Source organism: Sinohyriopsis cumingii, chromosome 4 (genome assembly GCF_028554795.1).
Source record: "Sinohyriopsis cumingii isolate HCF-2022 chromosome 4, ASM2855479v2, whole genome shotgun sequence".
NCBI classification, from domain to species: Eukaryota; Metazoa; Mollusca; class Bivalvia; order Unionida; family Unionidae; genus Sinohyriopsis; species Sinohyriopsis cumingii.
The window spans coordinates 21,832,098-21,859,063 of record NC_142964.1 but is presented as its reverse complement, the minus strand read 5'-3'; the positions used below and the strand labels follow the sequence as shown (position 1 = coordinate 21,859,063).

The 26,966-nt window shown below is 36.2% G+C and overlaps 1 protein-coding gene and 1 long non-coding RNA gene across 4 annotated transcripts; one reads left to right on the top strand and one right to left on the bottom strand.

The window, feature by feature from the left end:
* Positions 1 to 417: 417 nt before the first annotated feature.
* Positions 418 to 26,715, bottom strand: LOC149800792 (acetylserotonin O-methyltransferase-like). Of its 3 annotated transcripts, XM_089954781.1 has the most exons (8): positions 26,149 to 26,714; positions 19,840 to 20,011; positions 16,951 to 17,091; positions 16,016 to 16,351; positions 12,220 to 12,360; positions 11,597 to 11,719; positions 4,002 to 4,198; positions 418 to 2,206 (listed from the first exon to the last, which is right to left on the bottom strand). In XM_089954781.1, the coding sequence occupies exons 1-8, from the start codon at positions 26,245 to 26,247 to the stop codon at positions 2,090 to 2,092; spliced, it is 1,326 nt and encodes a 441-aa protein (XP_089810907.1). In that variant the 5' UTR covers positions 26,248 to 26,714; the 3' UTR covers positions 418 to 2,089. The 3 variants fall into 3 exon arrangements, with proteins under 3 accessions (XP_089810907.1, XP_089810909.1, XP_089810908.1); XM_089954783.1 differs by lacking the exon at positions 12,220 to 12,360 and having other exon boundaries at positions 26,149 to 26,715; XM_089954782.1 differs by having other exon boundaries at positions 418 to 4,198; positions 26,149 to 26,712.
* Positions 12,368 to 15,461, top strand: LOC149800793 (uncharacterized). Its single transcript, XR_016420564.1, has 2 exons — positions 12,368 to 14,514; positions 15,049 to 15,461. It is a non-coding gene; the product is annotated as an uncharacterized LOC149800793 (long non-coding RNA).
* Positions 26,716 to 26,966: the final 251 nt, after the last annotated feature.

Here is a 26,966-nt window from a genome sequence, read left to right as displayed (position 1 = left end):
ATTCACTTAAACTGTTTACCTATATGTGCATTATGGAATAAACATTTGACACTAAGTCGACTGTGATAATCGCTTGACACTAAAAACGAGTCGACACTTGATTATGATACCGACTCGTGTCACATAATATGAGATATCTTTTCAGCTCCGGCTCGTTGACAACTCAAGTATTAAAATGGTCGTTCAAGTTTCTTTCAAATTTAGTGTACCGTATAGAACATAACATTTTTAGGTTCAGAAAGGTTTCTGTATTTTCTCCGTTTATTTCTACTCTAAAAACCAATAATGCAGCCAGCCGTCTTTGCCATCGAGGGTGTTTATAACAGTTTAAAGAGGTGTTTGCGCTGGAAGCGAAATAGATACAGTACAAAAAGATACAAGAAAGTTTGTTTTTTTTAATAATAAAGATAATAGTAATAAACTGAAACAATTTATTTCTGAAAAAAGAAAACATTTAACTAAGTACAAAACATTACATTCATTAACCTAAAATATTTTATTAGTATATTGCCTAGAAAAGTGTAAAATAAAAAATCTGAAAGCGTATATATAATATGGTATTCAAAAAGCGCATCCTTTATGTCACAATCTGCAAGAATGATATTTGGCCATCTACAAAATACTTTTATTACCCTATGTACTTGCTTACAGATCGAGTCCAACTGCAGACTGCATCGACCCAGATTTGCTGTCGCATAATGTGCAAAAAGATCTGGATTGATTTAGCTTTTTAGGAATAGTCAGTGGAACAAACAACGTTGACTCCACTAGACCGGCGTATTATGCAACGGCAAATCAGGGTCTATACTGGTCGTAGTTGGCACCATCTAATAAGCGAGTACAGACGGTACCCCTTTTAGTTCACGCCCTTAAGTTTCATTCACATGAAAATTGCGATTCATATAAAGATTTCGACAAATGTAAAGTTCGAGCATTGAGATCATGTAATATTCTATGACAGAACCTTCCAAATAATGCAGAAAGGAAAAAACACTAGTAACGTCGGAAAACAATTCAACGAACAGTAGTCGATGAGTTGACGTATAAATGAATATGCTTATGAAATTTTAGAATTAAAATTTAATCAAACAGAACATGATAAAGAAATATCATTATATGAATTTATCCAAATTATCACTGGAAATTTCATGTGACAATGTGCTGACTGGTTGATAATACAGGTATCGAGCATCAGACCTGAATGCTCCGACAAGCTTTTAGTGCAAATTAGACTGCATGATGACTGAGACCCAGCCAGCGACTGCACTGATCGCTAGCCTATCGTATCGATCAGCAGTCTATTGCATTGTTCTCGTTAACAAAGGAGAAAGGTTCGACCACTAATTGGCATGTATGTTGCCTCAAAGAGGCTATTTTTTTCCCTATACCTTTACTAATAGACAGGAAACACTTTAAGCATGTCGCGAAAATTGAACAAAGCTTCGACACGAGATGCTTTAATGTTATCTAGAAAAATCATCTGGGGTGACTGATATTTTTAACGCGCACATATCACGCGCACATAACACACAGACACACACCAGCGACGTCATTTCAACTTTTTTTTGGGGGGGGGGGGACGTGATGGGTGGGGGAACTTGATTGGGGGGACAAAACTTGACGGACTTGTTAATTTTGGTATGTAGGCAACAGCAATTTTAGATTTTACAGCACATGCATGGGGGGGAGGAATGCCCCCTGCACCCCCATGACGTCCCTGACACACACAATAATAAACAAGCTTTAAGAATAACAAAAATAGTTAATAATCAAAAGATGACGTAGGGTACATTTTTTCTTAAAATCGTCACTTCTAGAATTCACTTTGACTAAATGTTTTTCTAGGTGACTGACTTAGCTCCAGTCCAGCAGCTTGACTGACCCAATCGCCTTTGGTCCAAATGCGAGTAGATTAATATTCACGTCTAGCTGGGAGATCAGGGTTGGTCAGTGGGTCATATGTCTGCCAATGAATTAATTTGCAGTACATGTTGGCAGTCGGCTATCCATTAGTTAATTTACAAATATCTCGCAGAAGAGGAGAAAAAGAATGCAGTGTATTTTATTAATATGTTCGAATGAACAAGCGTTAGTGAACTGCTTTAAGATATGTAAGTAACGTAAAACAAAAACAACATGTACAGTGGTAACCGAGTATTGCTGTGATTATTTCACCAAACGAAGCAGGTGGATGATATTGTATGCACTGCAAATGAGAACGAGAAGATTATCACAACAGCACGTCATGTATCTTATTATGTTAATGTTGTCTTGGCAAGCTCGATCCTGATGAGGTATGCGAAAGCATCTGGAAAAGATGGTCATTGAATCGCTGATCGCGACAATTATCAAAATGGGTTGAGTGTTAAAAATATGTTATGGTCCCTTCATACGTAAAATGATTTTTGAAAAGAATTATCCGCATGTTCGTGTTCTTAGGTTCATGTGACAGAGTTATCGGGATTGCGACACTGAAGTGTCAAGTTGAAATATGCAATTCTGAAATTTCAGAAAAGAAAGCAGAGAAGATGTGGATCATTTGAGAATTGTTCCGTTTAATTTCTTCGGAGTGGAACTTTGCTCCTGTTGTAATATATGCTCTCAGTGGCGTATCCACAGGGATTTAGGTAATTTAGCGACTCCAACCTTGTGTGTTCGCCATAAAGAGTTTGTTTCAGTAAAAACAGCTAACGTTTAGTTATTACGCAAAAATTAAATCCTGGAATCAGACCCCTGTAAAAATGAATCTGACACAGTAGTGAAATAAATAATGGATCTGACAACGTACTCTGTTAAATAACCGATCTGATACCGTACTATATTAAATAATGGTTCCGACACCGTACTTAAATAAATAATGGATCTGACACCGTACTCTAATAAATATATAAACTTGAAATATTCAAGATATATGTAAAACACGAATAAGTTGTGTTAATGTATTTAAAATAACAGGAACTCGAAGATTTGATATATTTCATCTTTTCTAAAGATATGCTCATAATATCATTGTCAGCTTAAATCCTACAAATGCTAGAAGTATCAACTGTTTGGATTATATATTGTTCTCTATGTTTAAAATTGCAATTTATTTATATATATTTTTATTTCATTACATGCTGTGGGTAATGAAACATTGTATCTAGTGGCTGACCTTGTCCCAGATCGGTGACAGTTTTGGTATATATAAAAATTCTCATTGAGGATCTTACATTACAATTTTTTGTATAGCCATATTTGACAACTGGATTTCCGTCACGTGTCTTATGGTAACAAACTTCCTGTTCCTTATAGAACAATGAACTTTTTATCCTCACCCGGGTGTTTGATCTGCGTCTTAGTTTTTCATATAAATGATATTTTTATTTCTTCTGAAAGTCTGTCACTCTTGCTTGAAGCAGTTTCAGAATCAGTTTGTATTATTATTGTGTCCAGAAGTTCATTTGAGCTGGAATTTATTTCTTCAAATTGTTTCAGTAATTTTTTCTCTGCAAATACAGCGTTCCTACAAAATTGTATTGTTGGATAGATACATTCACTGGGATTTATAGTGAATTCAAACCTGGAACTGTTACTGTGTTTAAATTCGGACTTCCACTAACGTTTATTTAAAACTTTATTAGGACTTGTATCTGTAATTCTAGGATGCTTTGGATTTAATCCGCAATACCGTAATCTCTGTGTTTGTTTTTAAATTTTGATATTGTATTCAAGATAAATAATTTTTTTGTTAAATTTTGCAAAGCTTGTTGACTTTTACTCTTTTCTGTGACTTATTTTAAGAGCACAGACTAATATATATATATATATATATATATATATATATATATATATATATATATATATATATATATATATATCCAATTTAGATCAATTTAGTTAAAGCAGATCGATAGTGCATAGTTGAAATCCCCGTTAAAACTGATGCGTACACATTTCAAATCGTCATTTTGATTGAGCTCAGTGATCTAATCTTAAAATGGTTTCTTTGCTAGAATTACATCGTAATAGTTGAAGCCTTCGATACGTCTCATTTTGGTGTTTTTGAATCCGTGTTTCATAAGTATCTTTCGGTACTCAAGTATTGTTCTTTCTCGTCCTTCCGTTATCATGCTGAGAACAAGACTGTTGGTTATTGGAATATCGGGGGCCGTTTTGTCGTCTGACATCACCTTCTCGAGGACAAGCAAACTTCCACCTGAAATTACGATTAAAACATTTATTGACCAATATTCGGCATTTACCATAACATAAACCAAGATAACTAACAGCATAGAACAAGTTCTCCTGCAGTATAAAAAACCAAGCGATCTGGGGCTTTGTTATCTGCTTGAAATCATAAGCAACAAACAGCATAGACCCGACATGTTGTAACAAGATAACCGGATTGGAGTTCGGATTAATAACAGAACAATTTTGATGGTGATACAAATACATTGTTTAATAATGAATGATTTGAATGAGAAAAGAATTATGATTAATACGTGCGTGTATAGGATCCAAACACTGAACAAATTAACATAATCCACATTAACATAATAATGCAAGAAATGAAAATTCAAATAAATGACCTTACAAAGTACAAGGACAAAGGTGAATGATTCACAGTATTCTCAAACGACGAAAAGAATGATGTGTTTTGCTCAAATAGTGAAAATGAATTCACTCAAATAGTAACAAATGAAGTATTTTACTCAAATAGTAAAATGATAAAAACAATGGGACATATATAATACGAAATATCTTTACAATCCCAAAACACTGGGTATTACGAACCCCAAAATCAGCCCACGGCTAAAAGATTACATATATGGAGTTACACACTTCGTCACCAGCACACTTGGCTACTAGTCACACTAGTCAATGGAGCAGTCATTATTCCAGGTAGCCACCGACCACCATTCAATTCCTTGGGCAATCAAGCAATCAGCGCCCACCAATCTTGGTCAGCAACGTCCGTTCACCTCCTATTCGACCAGCAACACTGTTTACTCAGCTTTACAGCTGCTAAGGTCAACTTCTATCATTAGCTCTATAGCTGGTACCCCGTCGACTCCGATCAGCTGAAAATACATCTAACACAATGTACCAGTGAACCCACCCGTGCCCGTTAAGAATCATACGGTACTAAACGTTTCTTAAAAATGCAACTTTATATTGCTAATATAAATCTCTTGCTAAGTCACAAACAAGAATAGAAAATATTTGCATTATACTACGTAAGCCGAATCTACATAGAAAATATATACACATAAACGTGGTAGTACAATAGTTATAACGTATACAAAAGAAATTATTAAGTAACTTACATACCTGAAGATTTGGAAGTTGTTAAGTAGACGGCTCACTGACAAGACGTTCCGTAATGTGTAGATTTAGTCTTACGGTGAGGCATTCATACACAGACGATGCAGCCATACATCATCTGTGCGCTGAATGTAATCGGTTTTTCCCATCAAAAGCACTTCGCACGTGCGGCATAGGATGAACCGAACTCACTGTTTCGAAATATTGTACAATATACACAAATCGTCTCGGGTATCGTTGTGCACAAAAAGAAAAAAGAAAAAAAAAACGAAACCCGAGTTTATGTATTTAATAACTAAAGGGATTTATACAATTCCGTGACAATACCTCCCCTCCCTTAAAAAAGTGGTAACACTTTTAGGAGAAGCACGGATTGTGAACATAACCAATTATTAAAACATTCAATTTTGAATACTGAACGAAAATGATCTGCTAATTACACACTACTTAATAAACCGACAATCACATATTCCAATCCTCGAATGACCTCGATTCGGAAAATATACGGTTGCAAATTCAACGCTTAACGCATCAATCTTGCGTTGGCGACCTTTGCCTTGTTCAAGTATAAGGGCGGCTGATGTTCCGTTTGTAAGGTAAACTCCCTCCCGAAAAGATATTATGGAGTTTTCCTATCTCCCATACTGAGGATAGGCACTCCTTCTCAATCCCGGAGTAGTTTTGCTCGCTAGAGAGCAATTTCCTACTTGCATAATCAATGGGTAATTTCATCCCCTCTTGCTCCTGTAGCAAAACAGCCCCAAGTTCCTTATAGGACGCGTTAGTCCTCAGCACAAAAAGTTGTATTCAATTCTGGCAATTTTAAGATTGGTGCACTTACCAATGCTTTTTCCTGGCACACAACCCAGGGAACTTTATTCGTTTGCCCTTTCCTATTAAAGTCTGCTAATGGGCTGGCAATGTTTCATAGTTTCTGGTCTAGGTGTATCTCTGATTGCTCCTATTTTGTCTGGATGAGGTTTCAACTGGCCTAGTCCACTTACAAGATGGCCCAAACATTCTAGGTTAAAATATCCTATACTACATTTGGTGGGCCTAGCTGTAAGACTGGCAGTGTGATGTCTATCGAACAAATCCTTAATACCTTAACATATTCATCCCAGTCATATGTATAAACAAACATATTATCTACAAAACTGTCGACGTTTTCCATACCGTTTAAAAGTTTACGCATGAGACGAACGCACGAGGCACCGGCGTTGACTAAACCGAAAGGCTTGACTTTAAATTGATAAAGACATTTGGGAGTCGCGAATGCCGTTAACTCGCGAGCATTATCAGCGATTGGTACCTGCCAAAATCCTTTGGTAAGGTCTAACTTGGAAATGTATTTATGACCTGCCAAATTTGAAAACAAGCTTGCTATGTCTGGTATTGGTTCTGCGTAGAACACAGTAATTGATTTTGTTAAGTTGCCGAAAGTCAATGCAAAAACGGGTTGTCCCGTATTTCTTTCTGACTAATACAACGGGGAACGAGTACGGGGAACTGGAAGGCTCGACCACTTCCTGGGCTAACATTTTCCCCCCTTCTTCGTTGGTTTGTCTCCCGCACATTAAATGATATTGGACATACTTTAATCCTGATCGGCTCTGAGGTATTCAACTTGATATCGTGTTGAATCAATCCAGTAAGGCCTGGTTTGTCCGTAAAAACGTCCGGGTAGTATTGGGACAAAACCTCCAAGATCTACGTATGCTGACCGTAGGATAAATCCGGGCATAAATTGATCTGATCTATACCTTCTTTCGCTACATAAATGGGTTATTAAACGCTACTCTAGTTAGTCTTTCCTTAGAGACCGTCTTCTGGCAAACATCGCACGAGCGACAAAACCGTGTTACATCGCTACTGACACCAGGCCAATAGAATTCTTGTAATACCCTATCAGTTCTTTTCTTCACACCTAAATGACCCACCATACTCGATTCGTGCGCAACCTTGAGTACCGGTACATGCGACCTGAAGTTCTGGGAAACCACTAGTTGCAAGAACTTTCTATCAATTGTAGAGTATTCCCTGTAAATTAAATCTTTTTGAAGTTGAAATTTAGAGGAACCCCGTTCTTACATTTCCTTAAGATACCCGATAACGCTTTCAAGCGGTTGCGCGTAAAGACGTGTCATGTTCTTGCTCATTCGAATCTTCTTCGCGAGAGATATCAGCAATGGCTTCCGGTACTTTAATTTACGTAGAGGTTTGATATCCTCTTTAACCTGAGCTCTGGTTTGCACTGCTTGGATGTTCGGAAATCGGAAGTAAGACATAGTCGGGAGTCTAGATCTCTGTACCTTGACAATCGTAAGTTCATACATCGGGTTGGCTATACACAGTGCTTCCACGGTTCCGGCAGAAAAGGTGTTTCGATAACTATCCTTGCGACAGGAAAGTGGTCGATTGTTTGGTACAGTAGCATAAAAGACGATTTAAACCCAAGCTCCGTTTCACGACTACACTAGTGCACTATGTGTCCCCTAAAACGTCCACTTCTTGTCCGTTGAGAGTGCCATTCGACATTGGTACCCTTGCCTCGGGGAAAATACACGTGCCGTTCAATTTGATAATATCGCGACCGATCTCTGCACGCATCACTGACTAATACACTGCTTCCCGCTTATCCTGCTGTGAAACATATGAATTTTCCATCTACCAACCGTCTTCCTTCAATGGCCATCGCGAGTCTCTGGACTGATCCCTTCCGCTCAGGACAATTGGAGAAGATATGATCCTACTCCTTGCAAGTGAAACATTGCTTTTCCTTATGACTTCCCTGGTTCTCCCTAACAGCTTGTCCAGGTTCCCTGGGAATTTGGTCCTTGACCCGATTCCCAGCTTTGCTGTCTCGCGAGATGACATTCTGTGAACCTCCCCGAGCTTCAGCGAATAAATCCGTCTGTGTGGCCATGTCATATATATTCGTGAAGGACCTTTCCCCTCAAGAACAAATATAACTCCTTGCCACAAGTTGTCAGTAGTTGGTCTCGAAGCAAGAAATCCATAAGACCCTCAAATGTCTTAACGACTTTACCACATTTCACCCATCGCTGCAAGTAATTGATGTCCTACTGACGAACTGGGTGAATGTCTCGCCTCTCTCGGATTTGCTATATTTCAACTCCTTGCAAAACCCTTGCTCGGTTACCTGGTATTTCTGCAGCAGTGCTTCTTTCAACGCGAGGAAATTCAGCGAATCGTCCGCGGAATATGTGAATACATGTATAATGATTTACCCTTCAACAACGTGTCAAGATGAAGAGACGAATCTTCTTTTTTCCCCATTTTTGTACAGTGGCGTACTTTTCGAATCTGTTTAGATAACTATCTATATTAGCTTTGTCGTCTTCAAATGGGGGCAATTTTGGACCTCACAGTTTAGAATCATGTCCTCCTCCCTCATGGTTTTCAATAGCTCAGAATTTCTTTGATACTCCCTCTCCCTGTTTGTATCTTCTATCTCCAAAGCTGCTAATCTCACTTGTTTTTCCCTTTCTAACTCCTACCTTCTACTTCTTTTTCTAACTCTATCTTCACCATCTCTAATTCTATCTTCTCCCTCTCTGCTTCCCTTTCCCATTCTATCCTTTCCTTTTTGGCTTGCTTTCTAATTCTATCTTCTCCTTCTTAAAAGCCATTTTTCTTTCTTCGGCTTCCCTTTCTATATCTAGTTTCTCCCTTTAGGTCTTCTTTTCTAATTCTATCAACTCCCTCTTGTCTTCCCTTTCTATTTCTCTCTGATCCCAAAATTTCTAACTACTCCCCCTCGTAGCCAAACTGTTTCCCCAGTTCCACAAATTCTTTCATTGAAGACATTTCAAAAATCGGATATGACCAACCTAAAGTGCACTATTATGCCAAAAGGCGTAATTACTATAATTTCAAACGAACCTTATTTCCCCTCTCGGAAGGCAACAAAAACATGAAATGTGTAGAACAAATAAAGTAATGTTATATGTGTACTTAACCTCAATGTCATGTCAAGAAACACACAAAAGATCATACAAGAATAATGAAAGAATAATTTCACTACTCAGCTAAATCGGAAATGATCCCACTTCTGACACCATTTTTGCAACAATATAACCAGGATGGATGTCGGATTTATAACAGAACACTTTTGATGGTGATACAAATACAATGCTTAATGATGAATCATTTGAATGAGAAAAGAATTATGATTAATACGTGCGTGTATAGGATCCAAATAATGAACAAATTAACATAATCCGCATTAACATAATAATGCAAGAAATGAAAATTTAAGACAAGTTCCGTTTCTAACTGACACACTGGTCTGTGGACCTTGTCAAGGAGTGCACGTTCTCCATTTGTGTTCTCCAGCCATAGGGGTAAGTGTTACATCTTTATTTTATTTGATATGTAATCGTATTCAGTTTTTAACGTCGTATCGTGAAATGATGCCTATATTACTACGCAGATTTGAAACGTTGTGAACTTTTGAATTACAAGTTGCTATTAGAGTTTAATTTAGTAGCATGTATCTATAGATTTTAATTCTGAACCTATTAGTATGACCAGTTTGGTTTTATCGAAGCTGTTTAGGGCTGTCTGAAGCTGTCTAAGGCTGTCTGTAGCTGTCTGTACGTATGTTTATACGTATGTCTGTGCGCATGGTGGATCCATGAAGGGTGGGCGTGGCTAAGACAAGTGTGCCAACCCAATTTAGGAGAACTGTGTGCTGTCGGTGCGTTTATGTGTGCGGGTATCTCAGGCTATATGTCTGGCAGTCTGTGTGTCGATATAGAAGATGATGTAACCATCAAGGTCACACGAAGATGAAACCGCTAGTTTGTAAACTTGTGCGCATGGTGGATTCATGAACGGTGTGTACGGCCAATACAAGTGAGGGCCAACCCAAGAATTCGGGAGAGCTGTGTAGTTTGTCAGTAGACACATTTGCAAGTTTTACAAATATTTATGAATCATACGGCTGTACAAATGACTGAGTCATGTTTGTTTCAATTGGTTGTTGTTTCAATTGAGTAAAATTTGAGTCATTTTGATTACATAAGATTATCTGAATCTTTATTTTCAGTCCAGGAGATTATTTGAATCTCATTTTCATTACATGAGGTTACATAAAATTATTTCAATCTTAGTCATACATGAGAATACATGAAACATTTTTAGTTTACCAATTTGCAAATGTTTGGATAGAGTATTTGAATGAGACGTATTTTTGGAGCGTAAAAGAAAATCACTGCATTTGTAATATATATATATATATATATATATATATATATATATATATATATATATATATATATATATATATATATATATATATATATATATATATATATATATATATATATATATATATAGTTAATTCATTTTATAAAGTTTCATCTTTCATCACATTGTGTGGTGTTGTCAGGTCTATCCTGACACAATAACCAAAGGATAAATCATCGATCTTTCTGAGAAACGGTAAATAATAGAAACTACAAATTTGGATGAAAAAGTCTTGATAATATCCACTGACAGTGTACATGGAATTGTTTCCAAATTCTCAGCTAATCATGAAATTTTATCTTGATTCCTTGTGTAACTGATTTCGTGATGATAAGATCCAGATTTTCAACTCTGCAATGTGCTCTCCTTACCCGCCCCCCCCAAAAAAAATACAACAAAAGAACAAAACAATAAAAACAAATATTTCTCCAAATACTGAACTAAGAGAGTCATCGTTTTCTGATACTGCACGTGGCCCACGTATCCATAACAAATGTCCTCGTTGTACCAGTATAGTGATAACGACTCGGGCATATTTTCGCAATATGACGTACTTGGAAGCTTAAAGTTCGATTACTGTCAAGGGAATTACTTTTCTAAGTAACGTGCAAATCGTAGTTTACAGTAAGATACTTTACCATTGTTGAAAGCTCTTAAACACGTTGCTCACAATACACATACTTGACTTGAATCAAACAGTATTCGTTGTTATATGACTAAAACAGTACTCATTGTTATCACAAAAGAGTATTCATTGCTATATGACTAAAACATAATTCATTGTTATATGACTAAAACAGCATTCATTGTTATATGACTAAAACAGCATTCATTGTTATATGAGTAAAACAGTACTCATTGTTATATGACTAAAACAGTACTCATTGTTATCACAAAAGAGTATTCATTGCTATATGACTAAAACATAATTCATTGTTATATGACTAAAACAGTACTCATTGTTATCACAAAAGAGTATTCATTGCTATATGACTAAAACATAATTCATTGTTACCTCTTGGAAGTTTGTCGAAAATTTTCTTCAGTATTATGTTGATATTTGCCTTACTGAAGCCATGAAGAACGTGTCCAAGTATGTACAGGTCTCCTTTTGGTAAGCTGTCCACTAGCATGTCTCCTAAAATATTTAAATCTGCAGTATTTTGTACATGTTTCCTTCCTTATTAGTGTACTATATACTTGGTAAAAGAATGTTTGATACACTTTTGAAGTTTTTGAACATTGCCAAGACCAATGTTCAGCACACGGCTAAATGCTGTCTTATTGTTATAAGCAATTAATCTTTCTAATAACGGAAAGAAAAATAATCCCAAAAGGACAACCGTTGTGCAGTGTAATGTATATATAGCACAGTCTTTCAGTGTGTGTGTGTGTGTGTGTTCTAATTCTAGTAAACTCCCCAACAGAACCGAAGTCTACTTTCTATGTTTTAAACTTTTTCCCCTTTTTAACAGTAAAAGTTAAACATTATTTACTAACACTATCCAAGGAAGCACAATTATGGAATTAGCTTTCTTCAATTTCCTCTTCCTTAATTGCATTTACTACTACTTTCACCAATACTACCACAACCAATAATAATAACAATAATAATATTAATAATGATATTTCACAGACCTTCTACAAATGAGATCCTATCATTCCTGTGATGTTGGAAATGTTTCTGTGCCGCCTGAACTACAGGTGGCAGATCCAAGACGATGACCTCCATTTCTGGAAATGTGTTTGTGAACTCGTTAGCTATCCTTCCAGAGCCGCCTACATGAAGATGACAATCTTTCAACGAATTGTACACAGACTCCATTGTGATATTAAGATGGGTTTATCAACAAAATATATAAATATGACGCATGCAAGAGAAAAGACACAGAGACATATATATTTACATGAACTACATGACACATTTTTCACGGAGACACAAAGTTGCAGCATACAATCTTAAGTCCATGCGCAAATTGATATACACAATGAACTCCTAATAAAAAAATCCTCGGCTTATCAAAGTGTGGTTTTTGTGTGTGTAGGACACCTGGATTGGGCGGCGATAACTCTCTTGGTTCGATCCCGTAACGTATTATGAATGGTGGTAGCCAACCCCAGCTTTCCGGTTTTCTCTGGGTTCTCGATTTATTGTGTCAATGGGATGAGTTTACAAACATTCGATAAACCTCACACATCCTAAACAGAGTCGAGTTGTTCTTGTGTGTTTAACGTAATGTTTTAGCACATGATAGGCTATACATGGCGACCAGTATGCTTGGTGGAGGAAGAACGTGAGAAGGCCTCGAAAAGAACTACCCACATTGGGTGAGCCGGAGACTCGATCACAGGTGGACAAAGGTAATTTGGCAGTGATCGGTATGGCGAACGATTTAAACCAATCGGCCACCATGGGCCCCCAGGGCTAAGCTAACGCCTACCACAAGTTAAGATCATGCTGGCACACCTGGTCCCTGTGGTGATACAAAGTATATCTGTCAATACATGATTGAGACCAACAAAATTTCTACCACAGTGATGGATGAAACTTACAAGACATACGGCATAAAATTAAAGTGCGAAACAGAGAATGTAATGTATTTCATGTCATATAGAACGTTCGGCCTTCATTACGACGGTGAAACCGAACAAACACACAACCAGATTAATCTTCACATATCTGATTTGATGAGAAAAAATCTGGACAGAAATCCAGTTGCAGAACACTTTAACCCCTGACCAGTGATATTATACAAACTGCAATTATCCGCAAATGCAGTTAAGAAACCAGGAAGAAAAGAAATCTTACTGGATACGCCGACTATAAATACAGAAATCAAGCTGCTTAAACCAAGAAAATAAGAACTGGGCACCCTCATGCTAATAAAATCAGTATTTGCTTGGAGTCCATACTTCTTCAAATTAAATAATTTGTTATTTTCATTCATTACTCATTTACTTCAATATTTACTAATCTTTTTGTAGTTGTTTTTGGTTATATTTTTATTATTGCTATTGTTATTACAAAAAAAAAATGGATATAATCTACAGTTACACAATTTTACGTTTTTAAAACAATAGACGGGGGCATGCTTTTGAAAGGCCAAAATGCCAACTAAATGAGCATGCTATCAGTGAAGTTCAAGCTAATGAATCGCAATAATTGCAAACAATAAACCTATTATACCTAAACTCATGAAATCATGTAAAGTTACCTAAGTTCAACCATATTTTTGGTATGTTTATTGCTAGTCTTATTTGTTTTTGTCTTATAACTGCCTTAGACAAAGACTCGTTGTGAGTCGAACGCGCTTTGGCTATTTAAAACCTGATGTTGTAGTCATCGTTGTCAGTTCTTTTTACAGTTATTGTAAGGTAGCAAATTTCTGTCGATCTATGAAGAGCACATTAACTTGGGCCAGAGAAAAATAATTTAGATTTATGGGGACAAGTGCTTGTTAATTCGCCATACTGCAATGATTTCTAATATCTGTGTCGGGAGAGGAAGTGATTCTTAATTAAGCCTTCGTTTATTGAACCGTCCAGACAAACTGGAAGGAAGAGGTTAACTTCGATCTTTGTATCAAAAATGTCAGATTTGAAATTGACCAGAATCAGTTGTTTGGAAATCTAGAAGTCAGACTGACCACAATTTTGGCGCCTTATTATACGAGGCGGTAGATATATTTAATCCTGATTGGTTACGCTAAAAAAGGGGCGTGTTTCCCCACACGAAATTTCCTAGCTTTAAAATTGCCCTTATCGAGAAATCTAGCCAGTCTGCATTTTTCCTGCAAGAGCAAAAATATAAGGGACTCCGAGATGAATTTGGAAGAAATTCTCTCGTAAAACATTTGTCAAAGGGACCGGATGTCGGGAAAGTCAACGGACACAATTCTGGCGGTAGAAGCGAACAAAGCTTGAAACCACAAGGTATTTGCGTCAATCTCATGTAATTCGTTGATACCAATATAATGATTTGCTTGAATTTAATTGTCTATATTTGCATGAATTTATTTGTTTAAATTCATAGATCAATTCTCTTGATATATTTGAGTTCATCTATCTAAATTCGTCAATGATTTTCTTTATATACGTTTGGCGAATTGTTTGAATTTGTCGTCTCGATTGTTAGAGAAATCTAAGAATTTCATGCATTAATTTAGTTGATACGAGTCGCGAGAATTCACCGATTTTAGATGATTTCATGTATGATAAAGACTCGAATGTGTGTATTCGCTTGTGTAGTTCAGACGAGAACGGAAATGTTATGTCTCGTGTAATGTTAATGAGAGTCAGGATGGAATAGCCGTTAGCAAGTACGTTAATCTTATGAAACTAGGTCTGTTTATGGTCTGCCATGTTTAGCTTGACCAGATAGCCTTTGGTGTCTGTTACAATTCAGATAGAACGATATCTGACATAACTGACAGAAGATTTAGGTTGTTTCTCTGTTTATTTTGAAAGGGGAAATAGCTCCACTGATGTATCCACTGACGTATCCATGTACCTTCTAATCCAGGTATCTACGTATCTACGTACTTTCGTATCCACCTACCCACACAAAGTTTGAGGGCCGAAAATAGGCGACACAGGGGGGAGGTTAGAGAAGGAAAAAAGCGAAAGAACCGAGGACAGCCACAGTGAAGTTGGAGTGAACAGGAAATAAGCAGGTTATGAAGATGTACAAGGGAATGATTTCGACTGTTCACTCGATTCTATGATAAACTAATCCTATCATTTAAAACAGATCGGCTATTTATATAAATATATTTGTGTTTGAAAATTCGGTGAATGATTTATTTCAAAGAGAAGTGTATCTTCCTAATTTATTGTATTAACACAGTTGTTTATGCAGTTGATTAAATAGTTGGTTTTTATGTACGGGGCTCATGTCATTCTGTTCTATATATCTGCTCAGATCTCTATTTATTCCATCTATAAGTTTCACACTTTATTTTAATATTTACTCCATCCGGGCATTAACACCGAGGGCGATCATCTCCTAAATAACGAGAACCGAATAAAACGAACACCTTGTAAGAATGTACAATCCGCCAAGCAAAACCACCCACACACCGCTACAGTTATTTTCATCAATCTCAGACGATATACTGGCTGGATCCATTGTGTTTGAAAGAACTGCTGTTCGCAGTATGATTTGTATATGTATTTTTTACATCAACTTTTAATTCAGGTGCGCCTGACCCTTCCCTCTGGTTAATCGAAGTACTCGAATACAATTTAGTAATACTATGGATGTAAATAATACAGCTTGAATTCCTATTTTGCAGAACTGTAAAATATTTGTAGGTCCGCTTTTTATGCTTTAAAAATATTTACTTGAGTACAACTGAGCAAAAGACAGAAAGAAAGTGCAGAGGCCAAGAACACTGAAAAGCTTAGGCCGATTAAGTGATCAGCTGTGTCGTACCGCCAAGATCTACGGCTGTCCGGTGCGAGAATAAATCAAAGGCTTGGGCGATGGCCGAGGCACATGTTGCGGCGATACCGTCCATAGATAACATGAATTGCATCTGGAGGTCCACCAGTTGACCTGCCTTGTAGTGGGGTGATGATAGTGTCGGAAAGGCGTTAATATCTTTAGTTTCGTTCTCTTTGCTGGCTTTGACGTCATTCTTTTCGGTGTTTTTGCTGTATTTTCCCATGGGATTAATGATTTGTGCAGGGGCGTTGTGGAAGACAACTCCAGTTTGTTGATGGGAAGCGGCCATGGGTTTTACGTTCATAATATTCATCACACGTTTCCCTGTTTGGATAAACAGATATGATAAAAAGAGCAAAAGTAATCTATCCATCCATCCGTCCATCCATTCACACACACACACACACACACACACACACACATAAATACATACATACTCATGAACTCACGCACGCACGCACGCACCACCTTCACCCTCCACATACATACATACATACATACATACATACATACATACATACATACATACATACATAGTGGAGACATAAATGCATCATACGCACCTAGATATTTAATGGTGTGTATCCTATCGATCTATACATTATCTCATCGTTTAAATCTGAAATCTGCGATCACACTTGCACAATCATGCGCAACTAGAAGAAATAAGATGATTTTATTGCTTATTGCAGTGCTGTCCAACCTTTTTCACACCATGGGCCACTGAAAAATGTTTTTCTTAAAGCCGAGGGCCGCAGCAGAAAACTGAAAAGCAACGACTATATAGCTGCTCGACCTCTGGCGGGCCATTGAAAATCAACCCACGGGCCGCGGGTTGGACAGCATTGGCTTATTGAAACAGAAACAGATAGTAAAATAATATATATTACAAAACGATGTAGCCAATATCAGTATGGATATACCCGATTTCAAAATCTCTGGAAGCTTTTCCAATGTACGGAACACCATCGTTTCTTCCAGAAAAGCTAAACTGAGCAAGGTCGGCAGCTTGGATTTGGTCAAATATTTTCTTGTGCTACTTGTGTTTCTGTATTCGTAATACCCTGTAAATATAAATGGCTTAGCAACAACAGGCACAACACTACTACTACTACTACTACTACTACTACTACTACTACTAATTGTTATTATTATTATTATTATTTCTATTATTATTATTATTATAACTTCAACAACATGGACAAAAAAAAAATATAAAAATTCTTAAAATGAGGTACTCTTTGGAATAGGAAGACTAATACTTTTGTTAAGGTCCGTAATATCAAAGGCTAAAGGAAGTCGCTTGCTTTTACCGATATAAAAGAAATATAGGTATATAAAAAAAAGCCAAGAATTCCAACAATTCTGGCACGGTGGAATAAATTAATTAAAAAAAATAAAACTGTTTTCGACCATAGTTATCACATAATGAATACTATATCAAAACATCATTCGAATAACTTGCACCGCTTAGAGCCGAAACTCAAACACTCTGTATGGGGTTGAGACTTCCTTCATGGATCACAAAATAGTAAATTTAGTATTTTGCATCATTAGGAGATATCCAAATGCAAGCATCAATAATTGAGGTGGGTATGTATCCTATAATTCCACACATATTCACTCCTCGGTCCAAAATTGATGTTCTAGAAAGACTGTCCAGTAATGTTCATCTAGTATAAAATTCATTTTCTTTTCATTGTTATGTTCTGCATACAGCAAATTTTCGCGCAGGCCTGTTTTAAGGCTTGTGCCATGTAAACCACGCCAAAAATTTTCCACAATTTCCCATCATGAAAAATGTTATTTTAAGTGCACATCTATTTATCACAATGTTTGACAAAATTGCAATTTCAAAATTTACTTTGTAGCTTTTCTCTGAATCTATGACATATTTTTGCGTGAAATGGAGAATTATTGAGTAAGTCGGCTCAGGACGTTCTAATATACTCGAAACATAGGATAACTGTTAAGATCATGCGGGAGTCATTCAGAAATTGGTAATTTGGTTAGGAAAAGATAACCGTATTTGCCGGCATATAAGTCGATGAGGAGTAGAAGTCGAACCAGCAAATTTGGCAATCATTCCACCCTTCATCTTTATATAAGTCGATGCTGAGTATAAGACGAGGCCACATCAAGACCTCGGATTGGGTTTTTCACTTGGTTCCACACAGCATCGCAAATTTTATCCTACCTGTAACTCGGTAGCCTTTCCAGTCAGGATCATTAAATGCGACTAAAAGTACCTAAGTTGTTTCACAAGAAGTATTTTAAATGTATTATGTACTTTTAGCTACATATAATGACGCTGGCTCGAAAATTTATTGAGTTACAGATAGGATAAAACTAGCGATGCTGTGAGGAATTAAATTATAACAACGTCCGGTTTCATAAATATTAAGAGTATCACTATATGTTATTTCAGATTACCAACAATTGGGAAATTGCATTATTAATACTAAAATACATTTTCGGGGGTGGGGGCGGTGTTGAGGTGGAGGGGAAGAGAGATACAGAGAGAAGGATGCATATGTATTCCATTGCATTTTTCTTTTTTGCACATCGTGGCCAAAATAAAATATGGTCCGATATATGAGAGAGAGAGAGAGAGAGAGAGAGAGAGAGAGAGAGAGAGAGAGACAGTGTGTGTGTGTGAGAGAGAGAGAGAGAGAGTCAGAGACAGAAAGTTAAGCTCTGCGTGGATTTTTCTTGTTCTTTATTTAAGCTTATTGCCTTCATGTTGCTGAAGCTTTTGTCAAAGAAAGAAAACATTAATAAATGAAACGGAAAACTATGAAAATACTTACCATACTTCTTCAGGGTTTAAATATTCACAATATTTATATCCATATAGTCTCCATTAGGTTAAATCCCAAGAATGAACATTTTGTATCCTGTCTATTTTTCATATTCTAACATGTACATTCTAACGCACATATATCAGATTTAAACAACGTACATTACTGGTGCATATTGCTTTATTGCAATTAATCTGATCTCTGTTAATTTTTAATAAATGTAATTGTTTAAAATACTCAATGTGTGATATTGTTCTGTTCCACAAAATGAAATATTTTTACACATTATTTTTCGTACTCTTGGAGAATTATTTTCCGTATGAAAAATATGATAAAGCGACTTGGGTGACATAATCCATATAAAAGTCGATTCGGAGTATAAGACGAAGCTAAGATTTTCCGGTCAAAAAATATCGTCTTATAGGCCGGCAAATACGGTATTTAAGTCTCTCTTTTGAATCATACTTTAAACCCAAAAATAAACTTAATAAAAAAGAGTAGTTTCCATAATTAAAAATTATTTTCGTAAAATGTTATATTTAATAGGGCTTTTTTTACATTAAAACTTGGAATAAAGCTGACCAATCATAAGATCTTTGTGGTCACTCTGACGTGTAACAGTTTTGATCTTTAGCCATTGCTCCGACATTTGGGCCACCTTGTTCATGCCAGGGTGACGTCATTGTTCCAACCAACGTGTAACAACGGGTGTTTCCCGTCGGTTTGATAGAATCAAGAGGGGTAACATTGGGGACCATCAAACTGAGTCACAGTACATGATCAAATGACGATGGAGGATATGAGGTCGCCATCTTTATTCATAATTGTATATTTCTTCCCCTGAACAAGAACATGTTTCTGTTGGCCAAATTCTTTCTCAGAGCAGACAGAGCAAAAACAAACAAATAAACAAAACAACAACAAAAAAAAAAAACTCACCAACACCACCCAAAAAGATAAACAACAAAAAGACACCCCCACCCCCCGACTAGACATGTTTTTAAAACCTACCTTTGGAACTGATCTCCTTTTCTAGAAGTCCACTACAAGACAGGGCATCAAATAGTCTTTCCGTAATATCAACGTCATAGCCGTGCTTGCTTGCAAACGAATGTGGCGTGACGAATCCTTCTTCTGTTTCTAGAGTATCAAAAAGGCCCATTTCAATGGCTTCCATCATCACCTATGTATAGGATATTAATTTCAGTCAATAAATACTTATCGATCCATAAATCTGAAGTTTATTTATGCAGTGTTTGCCTCTCTGAATTTAGTCCACAGGCTGAAGGTCGAGGAAGCGTATGAACTGCCTTGCGTCCGTTGTGATTAGTGGAAAATTTGTCTATGATTATTTATTTGCGGACAAAAAAAAATTATGAACATATTTTTATGAAATGTTAGTGTACAATTTCTCGAATCAGTTCCATAATTAGTAAACTTTGCTCTTACAAGCAGGTGCCAGTAATAGTTTATGTCTGGATGATCTTGTCGACATAAGCAAAATGAAATCTGCATCTTGATTTGGTACTGACAACATCTCGGATGAGTTTGATGATCTGCGAAATCAGCGATTATTGACGGGTTTATATAGGCCCTTAATAACTGGGCTGGGCATTGTCCAAGTTCCATGAACGTTATTTCTGAGTTAATTGGCTAATCGCCTAACTCTACAATCTGATGTGGGTGAATTGTAACCTTGAACTTGACCGTTAGAGAAACAAATACTTCTGTATGGTTTTCAACACATAACACGTTAAAATTGTTTTGATTTGAGTATGTTTCATCCGTTTGTCGTGCAATTATTACCATAAACCCACTAGGTAACGCATTATAGTTGCTAACAATAAAATTATACGGTGAGTACTCGGGCGGATCCAGAAGCGTGAAACAATCGGAACTTTTCATACAGTAAGTTTTCTTTACAGTTAGATGGTTAAGATTATCCCCGGAAGTGCCTAGCAAGCAGAGGCTTATTGGGATTTACCGCCTGGGTCACCACATCGGGTTCAGTTTACGTCTCCCCCACCCCCTAATTAAAAACAACAACAGAGGGAAGAAAACAAAACAAAACAAAAACAAAAAACTCAGATATTCATTTGCGGATCTGCAGCTGATCCTAATATATTTGGTAGTTATATTCTCTATGATATTTTGTTCGTTTTGAAATATATATATAATCTCGAAGGAGAGTTAAACGTTTTGAAACGCAGAACAAAAGTGCATTTTTTTTCAAGAATGGGATAGAAAGTACACAAAAAAAGAAAAAATATATTAGCAACTGGGAAAAAATAAATACCGCCCATGAAACTTCTGTTGGAGCACTGCGTCTTAAACGTTTAGGGGAAAATAAACGGGCGATAGGTTTCATGCAAACACACATACAAATTCAAAAATACGTCTCGTCTAATTTTATTATGCTGAGGATCAAGACTATTTCATAAGCAACAGTGAAGACACTTGATACATCTGTTAAGAGAAATGGCACAAGAATGATAACAACATCAAATAAAAGTAACTACTTACCAGGGCACCCGTACAATTATTTTCGTGGTAGGGCAAACATGTAGTGGTTAGCTGTTAAGTTTTACGGATGTGGGCCAAAATATATTTAGAGATGAAATGGGAGGTGGGGGTGGCAAGAACTCCAGCCCTTACCCCTATGAGCGGGCGCCCATGCTAGTTATGAAAGGAGTACGAGACATGGCACAGAGAAAAGAATAAAGATGAAAGGGCAATTCCCAATGGAGTGTCTAGGATGTGAAAAGAAAGTGACGGTGTAGAAAATGGAGGATACTGAGCAGAAAGAAAAGAATAAACAAAAAAAGACGATACTCCGTCTTAAAAAAATTTAAACCAAGAAGTCAGCAAGACATTGTCAGAGACCCGGGGATAGAGCATCAGAAAAATCCAACCCTTAAATGAACTTTTGTGAAATAATGTTTCAATCGTGTTGTTATCCCTTATCAACCGGAACATAGCCAAGATCAGAATGCAGTGGCTATGCTTTGTTAAAAAATTCTCCCTTCCTGCTATATTGAATCCAATCGGTGTGTATATATTTATATTTTATTAAAGGATGGAAATTTTATTTCATAAACACTTATACATACATACACCCCTATATTGGTTAGTTTGGTGTTTTATTTTGTCAGTCAATTATTATTATCTCTTCAATTCTGTATGGTTTGTGCTGAAAAAAGGCCGGCTGGAAATCATAGATTTTCTATTATAATTAGAAACTGTCTCAATCCTTTCTCTTGTCTAACTGCCACTGGCATTGTCGTCACAGTTGTTGTTGTTGTGTTTGCTGTGGGTAATGCTGATGGTTTGGAATTTTTAGGAGGTGTAGGTGTTTCCCTCTTGGCTTCTCTCAGTGCAAAGTATAAACATCAATGTAGATGTCTTAAACAAAACGTGTATTATTGAGCTGGTCTAGCATATTTGCTCTCTCTCTCTCTCTCTCTCTCTCTCTCTCTCTCTCTCTCTCTCTCTCTATATATATATATATATATATATATATATATATATATATATATATATATATATATATATTCATTACATGGAGTCACAACCTCTATATATGACGCATAAAGTTGCATGTCAGTTGTCTTTTTGTTTCCTAAACATAAGGGACACACTTGGCATGTTTTACATACCCAGCAAACATGATCATCATAGATATGACGTATCCTATAGTATTTGTTACTACTCACTGTATGATTATGTTAAACAAGAAAGAAAAAAAAAAACGTTTCAATTCGTAAAGCTTTGACATACAAAGGACATAAATGACATGTGGCTTTGTGAAGCGCGTTGGACCACCATCTCCAGTATAATGTTCGATCCAAGGTACCTTGAATACGTTAAGGCAAACTTGACCGTCTAAAAGAGAATCGAAACGACCGTATTTCTGAGATACATTTACAGCGTGATTATATACTGTATATAGTTACGTGTCTAGGCTCTAATAAGCAGTAACAAATAAAGAGTGAACGCGACAAGCTTTGAAAATTTAAGAAATAATTTATTTCCATGGAAAAGCAATGTAAAAATGAAAAACATTTTAAAAAACGTAAGGTTTTAAAAATCACATCCAAAAATAATCCAAGAATAATCCACGAATTAAATTTTAGAAGTCCTAGTAATGAAATGTTCTAATGCATTCAAGTTAGAGTCCCTACGAAAATTCAAAAATGGAAGGTGATGACGTATACTGTAGCTAGTATTGTGCTGTTGTGTCTACAGTTCTTTGTTGTTTCACAAACAATTTTCCGGTGTTTGAATTTCCGAATACAATTTCAAGAAATATCTTTATCCAAGAATTTTGTATGAGACCTCAACTATTTCCAGGAAAAAGAATTGATCTCTTAGAATCCAAATAATATGAATATAAATTTAAATGTAACTCCAAACTGGTCACAAACAAACACTCTCTAGTGTAAAGCCCCACTCACTAAATTCTCTGTAGACAAAGGTTATACAGTCAAATAAGGCGCAAAATAGATATCAGTATGAGGGTCACGTGATCACATTCCAAAACAGTTTAGAAGATATTTACATGTCTAAGGTCACGTATTCCAGTACAGCCTCGATGTCACTCTATGTATCCAACAATAAAAAAAAAAGAACTTGTTTTCTTGATTCTCAATCAAGGCCAGGAACTAGGTCAGTAAAAAGATACAAAGTTCTATTTTTAGGTGTTTTCGGCTAAACAGTCAGGTCAAACTAATTTCTGGAAAGTATCAAATTCCAGTAAACAAAATTACATTACTTAACAAGTAATGAAATTAAAAATTGTTTTTGAAAAACTTACAAACAATTAAATTAAATTAAATATAAATTAAATAAAATATATATAACATTATAAAGAGTTTCGGAGTATGGGCCACTGATCTGCAAATGTCTACGTCTGTTTGAAGGTGTGTCAAATGTGTTTACTAGCTCTGTTAACGCGCACTATATAACCTAACAACCATTTCATAGGGTCCCATATGGTTATCTATTATGATAAACTTTCCATAAAGCTCAATAGTGTCATCCATTTTGTTCAGTTTTCATAGGGTCTCATAGTGTCATCAACCTAAACTTTCCATAAAGCCTCACAGTGTCATCCATTATATTAAATTTCCGTGCCAAACCCTCCAAAAATGTATGTTAAATTCCCACAAACCCCATACCAACCCAAACGCTAAAGATAATTTCAACAAGATCCCATACCGTACAAAACGCTAATGTTAAATCCCCCTCCTTTACCACATTATCATGTGTAAAGTTAACTTTCAATAGTCCCCTATAATGTCATCTTTATTGATTAAATTCCATTATCACCAAATGGTGACGTCCGTAATGTTAATTTCCATTTGCCTTCACACAGAATCAAATATATTGCTAAATTTCTATAACCTTCGCTTCAACTACTCTCAATGTGTCCAGGAAAAGATATTTAGCTCCGATTTCCTCAAACTGATATGGCCAATAGTGTGTTGAAAATGCCTTTAATAAATAAACCATCCGACCCTCATTGTCCATTTGGTGAAACTTGCTATGTGTGGGCCATATCCTTAAGATAAAGTGTGAAGCTATACTTCAATGTGTTCGATCTTGCTGATAAGATATCTTGTTTTGTTAATGATACATTTCAAACTAAATCTTTAATTTGTAAAAATTTACGTTTATTTGTTAGACTTCCTATTTTGATATATAGACTAGGTAGTCGAATGATATAAACGGTAAAACTCAGTATGAATTAAGTGTTTGGCATTACTTGTTGTCACGACTCGATGCTCTTAAACCAAGGAACAGAAAAGAGCGAAAACTAACAAGTTTTGTAAAATTTAAGAAATAATGTATTTCCCTTGAATACAAAGTGAAAATTTAAAAAGAACTTTCAGTATTGTGAATTAGAACCTACATAAAATAATCGTTCTATCACAAGCCGAAAAGTATAGAGTATTATCAATGAATTCCAATGGTGTTCCGAATGAATTCCTGTCTTGAACTTGCTGATGTGCCAATGATCTGGAATAGTGCTGATGTGCTAACTGTCTTCATACATTACAGTGGTATAATCGAAAATGTTTCTACATGTATTCACAATAAATATAGTGTTTCAGTCCGAAACTATTAATGCGCACTTTGTAATTCCGATAAATATTTTAAATAAATAAATCCTGTAAAATTAAAACTAAACTCAACTAAAGATTGATTCTACCTAAGACTTTAAGATAGAAATGAGATATTCCAATGTAAGCAACCGTAGTATAAACACCTGAAACACAATAAGAGGACCAGGATAAGAGTCAAAAGTTTAGTTCCAGAACATTTTAAGTTATAAACAAGATCAGGTCTATTACTAAAAAAGTATACTCTAGTTATGACTGTATATCACCGTGTACTGAGCTGTTTGCGGTTGTGTGCTTTAATATATCTATGTCTGTCTCTCTGTCTCTGTCTTTCTCTCTCCATCGGCAAGTGTCAGACTGGCTGCATCACATACTACATTCAGCCGTAGGTAGAAAATACTACATTCAGCATAGGTAGAAAATTTACAATAACCACTCTTACAAAACCGTAGAGTGATTGGTCAACATGCGCATTTTCAGATAATAACCACAACACCAGTACCTGATTGGTACGCACAAAAATTAGTCGAAAAGGGCAATCACTCTGACGAAAATAACGAGATAACTGTCGTTGGTCATTAAATGCCTGATAACAAATAATGTGAAGACATATCAGAAGCGTTTCTGTGGTGAGCTCAAATTAACCGGAACATTTCTAAATGCAAATTTTCTTTGCAGTTCGATGGCAAAAAGTTTACCATGGAAATTCTTGAAATGCCAGAGCTTCGGAAGGCTTCGCCCCCTAGGCCTTTAACAGAGGTTTCGTCCCTTAGACTCCTAGTCTACATTCTTTAGCAGACACCCTCTTCCCAGCTATTCTTCTGGATGCGCACTGCCGACTGCCCGCTCTATTCAAATATCCCGAATTACTTCCAAGTTGTCAATGAAACGTTCATACTGCTACTGCTTCTGCTACTATTAATATCAAGTTAATGATATACATATATATATATATATATATATATATATATATATATATATATATATATATATATATATATATATATATATATATATATATATATATATATATATATATATTTCCTATGCGCCTAACCGGATTTTTATTCAACAAACTTTACCTATCATTTGCAGATTTCTTCCCCAAAAAAGAAAGAAAGTAAAAAAGAAATAAAGAACAATGTAATTTATTTTCCTGATGATAATTTTAATTGATTGTAAGAAAAACTTTGCTTACCTTATATCTTGTCGCCGCATTGATGATTTCTATAATGCGATCAGCGTCCGGATCTGATCTTAGTTCTGTTTCATTTCCGAAGAGTCTTTCCGATGCCATGTTCCGTTTTCTTTCCTTTTTACTTGTTTAAATGTGGGTTTTTTAAAATTCTGATTAAACCTTCTTTCTGCGCAGTAAGTCTAAGACGATCCAGGTTAGAACGCCGAGTTTGTTAAGCGTACGCTGTCAATCAGAACGAACACTATACCACGATCAGCTGATTTGCAGCTGATTTGCCGGCCGGTAGCTTTGACTTTATACATGTGTATACAATACAGACGTCATTCCATTGGCTGACAGATTTTTTATTATTACCTGGCTAATTCGGGTTGTTTACGTAAGTATTACATACAACAAATCAAGAACACAAAATTACACTCCTATTTTCTGAAAATGTCTTACAGGACGAGAGATAATACAAGTTTCTGGTCAGTTTATCCCAAATTCTTCATAGTTCAAGATAACTATGGATGATAATGTACGAGTGGCTGTTATTCACTTAACCATATTGGTAAAGTCTCCTTGGACAAAGGCGGCATACAACCCAGCTTATATGGCTGCAAGTCACGTGATCGGCTCGCCCGCGGCGCTCCCCCCCCCCCCCCACTCCTAACCCGTCTTCTGGAAACTAGTCGTCACGATCAGTAAAACTACCTGATTAACCGAATGACCGATTTTCCAAGGCCAAAGGCAAGAACTTCCAATAAAAAATAAGTACTTACACTTTAAACATCCGTACACTTATTTCAGCCGATGTATATTTGTCTGTCTGTCTGTTT